Raw genomic sequence first — 4,762 nt, forward strand, 5'->3', positions numbered from 1 at the left:
GTTTGATAGACAATGATGGGCCCCTCGGCTGTGTTTGATAGACAATTGCAGGCCCCTCGGCTGTTTTTGATAGACAATGACAGGCCCCTCGGCTGTGTTTAATCAATCACATATAATCTTCTGCTTATATACAGGTAAGATTGATTTTAATACATGAGATGTTGGAAACTGACTGCTAAAAACAGAAAACGTAAGTTAGATGAAGTTTGATCATTTTATTTTGCCGACATCAAATTCTTTTGCAAATCGAATCCCTACAAACAACTTTTTGCAAGAACAAGATCACATAGAAATATGTATTCACAATATTAAATTGTTTAATAGGATCAAAGAATAAATTAACAAAATGCTTGGAAACAACATTTGTGATTCATGACGCTAAAAAGTCTTCTACAGCAGGATGTCAACCTTTTTCCTCCAAGACGAAATAAATATGGTACATTTATACTATACACACTACATCCTTAGAGTGGGGAATCAGCTTCCTGTTAATGTAATAGGAGACTCGGTGAATCCCAGGATCAGTTAGCATGTCCTACTGCTTAGCTCAAATTGTGACATTTAAAAACACTGAGATTTTTTTTATCTTAACTGTTTGTCAAAAACATGTCTATGATAAATGATATCTGAGCCTAACCATTCACATAAACTGATTGCTCTTCAATGTATGGCACTATCAGTCCTATAAGCATTGAAATGTCAGGTTTTCACCGATAACACAGTTCACTATACAGGTAGCGGTAAGGATTTTTAATGGCACTTTGTCGCCCCCTGCAGTGACCACTAGGATCAGTCTCAACCTTCAATACATAAAATGTCAGTCGGGAACCTCAGTTTGTCCTGGGCAGACAGACGGTCACTTCCTGATTGTCAACATCTTCATCTCTACACTGTAGTAATTTCATGTTGACCTTGACCTTCATACTGTGGTGATTTCCTCTTGACCTTGACCTCAAAGTGGTTCACACCTAGATGACCTTGATCTCTTCAGTGTGGTAAAGTCGTGACCTTGAGTGGTAAAGTCGTGACCTTGATGCCCGGAGACTTTTCAAGTCTGTAGTGGTCCGCTAGCCAATAGTAAGTTCCTGCGGGTGAAATGGACTGCGAGGACCGGAGTGGACTTGGTAGGAAACGACCCAAAAAGGAGATTAGGGTTCTCATTCCTAGAAAGAACAACCAAGAGAACGTTTTAGTATAAATTCAATATAATAATACACACTGTATTTGACCTGACAAGAGAACATGCCTCAACACATTCATCCCTGAAAACACATTTGAACTCTTCCAATTTCAAAGGCTGGAATAGTTCATTATCAAATGTCGGGGGTAAATGCCTTAATTAGGGCGACTAATCCTTTTTCTGTAGAAAAAAACAACAACACTCGTCTATACACCCGTCTAATGCCAATCTGACATATACTAACAGGGTAACAATATACACCCGTCTAATGCCAATCTGACATACTAACAGGGTAACAATATACACCCGTCTAATGCCAATCTGACATATACTAACAGGGTACCAATATACACATGTCTAATGCCAATCTGACATACTCACAGGGTAACAATATACACCCGTCTAATGCCAATCTGACATACTAACAGGGTAACAATATACACCCGTCTAATGCCAATCTGACATATACTAACAGGGTAACAATATACACCTGTCTAATGCCAATCTGACATACTAACAGGGTAACAATATACACCCGTCTAACGCCAATCTGATATACTAACAGGCTAACAATATACACCTGTCTAATGCCAATCTGACATATACTAACAGGGTAACAATATACACCCGTCTAATGCCAATCTGACATATACTAACAGGGTAACAATATACACCTGTCTAATGCCAATCTGACATACTAACAGGGTAACAATATACACCCGTCTAATGCCAATCTGACATATACTAACAGGGTAACAATATACACCTGTCTAATGCCAATCTGACATACTAACAGGGTAACAATATACACCCGTCTAATGCCAATCTGACATATACTAACAGGGTAACAATATACACCTGTCTAATGCCAATCTGACATACTAACAGGGTAACAATATACACCCGTCTAATGCCAATCTGACATATACTAACAGGGTAACAATATACACCTGTCTAATGCCAATCTGACATACTAACAGGGTAACAATATACACCCGTCTAATGCCAATCTGACATATACTAACAGGGTAACAATATACACCTGTCTAATGCCAATCTGACATACTAACAGGGTAACAATATACACCCGTCTAATGCCAATCTGACATATACTAACAGGGTAACAATATACACCTGTCTAATGCCAATCTGACATACTAACAGGGTAACAATATACACCCGTCTAATGCCAATCTGACATATACTAACAGGGTAACAATATACACCTGTCTAATGCCAATCTGACATACTAACAGGGTAACAATATACACCCGTCTAATGCCAATCTGACATATACTAACAGGGTAACAATATACACCTGTCTAATGCCAATCTGACATACTAACAGGGTAACAATATACACCCGTCTAATGCCAATCTGACATATACTAACAGGGTAACAATATACACCTGTCTAATGCCAATCTGACATACTAACAGGGTAACAATATACACCCGTCTAATGCCAATCTGACATATACTAACAGGGTAACAATATACACCTGTCTAATGCCAATCTGACATACTAACAGGGTAACAATATACACCCGTCTAATGCCAATCTGACATATACTAACAGGGTAACAATATACACCTGTCTAATGCCAATCTGACATACTAACAGGGTAACAATATACACCCGTCTAATGCCAATCTGACATATACTAACAGGGTAACAATATACACCTGTCTAATGCCAATCTGACATACTAACAGGGTAACAATATACACCCGTCTAATGCCAATCTGACATATACTAACAGGGTAACAATATACACCTGTCTAATGCCAATCTGACATACTAACAGGGTAACAATATACACCCGTCTAATGCCAATCTGACATATACTAACAGGGTAACAATATACACCTGTCTAATGCCAATCTGACATACTAACAGGGTAACAATATACACCCGTCTAATGCCAATCTGACATATACTAACAGGGTAACAATATACACCTGTCTAATGCCAATCTGACATACTAACAGGGTAACAATATACACCCGTCTAATGCCAATCTGACATATACTAACAGGGTAACAATATACACCTATCTAATGCCAATCTGACATACTAACAGGGTAACAATATACACCCGTCTAATGCCAATCTGACATATACTAACAGGGTAACAATATACACCTGTCTAATGCCAATCTGACATACTAACAGGGTAACAATATACACCCGTCTAATGCCAATCTGATATACTAACAGGGTAAAAATATACACCCGTCTAATGCCAATCTGATATACTAACAGGGTAACAATATACACATGTCTAATGCCAATCTGACATATACTAACAGGGTAACAATATACACCTGTCTAATGCCAATCTGACATACTAACAGTGTAAAAATATACACCCGTCTAATGCCAATCTGATATACTAACAGGGCAACAATATACACATGTCTAATGCCAATCTGACATATACTAACAGGGTAACAATATACACCTGTCTAATGCCAATGTAACATACTTAAAATCCTTCTAAAGTATGTATCTAAATGTATGTCAATATTTACATTGGTCTAATAGCAAAATCTGCCAATTTATAATCAATAGAAATATATTTGGTTTTAATGGTGTAAGATGAATTGATTATTGATAAAAAGGGGCAATTTCAATTTCTATTTTAATGGTTTGTCAACATGCACAAAGGGAGGCAATTGTAAATCAGCTTATATAAAGGTCACAAACATTTATTGTTCCAATAGCATACATCCCAATTAATCATTTCATACTAAAGTCAACCTATTCTAACAAAACCTGACACAGAGAAGCCCGTTACAATTCTTGTTAACCTGTCTCATGTTGCTGAGTCTGTATCCCTTCACCTGGAGTTGGTTAAGTATGTGTTTCACCAAATTCCAGGATTGGATCTCAATTCTTCGCAGTTAAACAGTACACATGTTGTTTATTCTCCTTACATTTACATATTTTCATACATTTAGATGGGGAGAGTCACCAAGGTTATATTTAAACTATTGTTTCTTCAATGATTTTCTTGACACGGTTGCTCAAGCCAAATAAAGTGGTTGTGGGAAAATGTTCACAAGAATTGCTTTGGGTTTCCCTGAAATGACAGTGCGATGTGAATCAAATGTGTTTGGTTTTACTTCCTGTGTAAAGTGATTTGAACTATGAAGATTAAATCTAGATTCCTTCCCAGGTTAATTCAAGCATGAACAAAGGTAAATTAGCCAACACACCAGTCACAGTTTCTTTTGGAAAAACGAGATTCAATCCCTATATGAATGCACATTGCATTTCATCCTTATATAACATAATATTATAGCTTGAGAGAAATGCATTTATACCAGCATGAATGTTAAAAAAAAAGAAGTTTACATTAAGGTATAAAATATCTAATTAACGTTTTCCCTGAAACACTTATACTGTGAAGGAGCTCGTGATACTGTAACAGTTATACTGTGAAGGAGCTCAGGATACTGTAACAGTTATACTGTAAAGGAGCTCGTGATACTGTAACAGTTATACTGTAAAGGAGCTCAGGATACTGTAACAGTTACACTGTGAAGGAGCTCAGGATACTGTAACAGTTACACTGT

The 4,762-nt window shown here is 37.1% G+C and overlaps 1 protein-coding gene across 1 annotated transcript in view; it reads right to left on the bottom strand.

The window, feature by feature from the left end:
- Positions 1-207: 207 nt before the first annotated feature.
- Positions 208-4,762, bottom strand: part of LOC110442223 (transcription initiation factor TFIID subunit 5-like) — a 37,938-nt gene continuing 33,383 nt past the window's right edge. The window contains exon 19 of the mRNA XM_021485715.1: positions 208-1,163. Within this exon, the coding sequence (XP_021341390.1) occupies positions 1,049-1,163 (115 nt within the window). The 3' untranslated portion in view covers positions 208-1,048. The remainder of the gene's footprint in view (positions 1,164-4,762) is intronic.

The sequence above is a fragment of the Mizuhopecten yessoensis genome, unplaced genomic scaffold (genome assembly GCF_002113885.1).
Source record: "Mizuhopecten yessoensis strain PY_sf001 unplaced genomic scaffold, ASM211388v2 scaffold716231, whole genome shotgun sequence".
NCBI classification, from domain to species: Eukaryota; Metazoa; Mollusca; class Bivalvia; order Pectinida; family Pectinidae; genus Mizuhopecten; species Mizuhopecten yessoensis.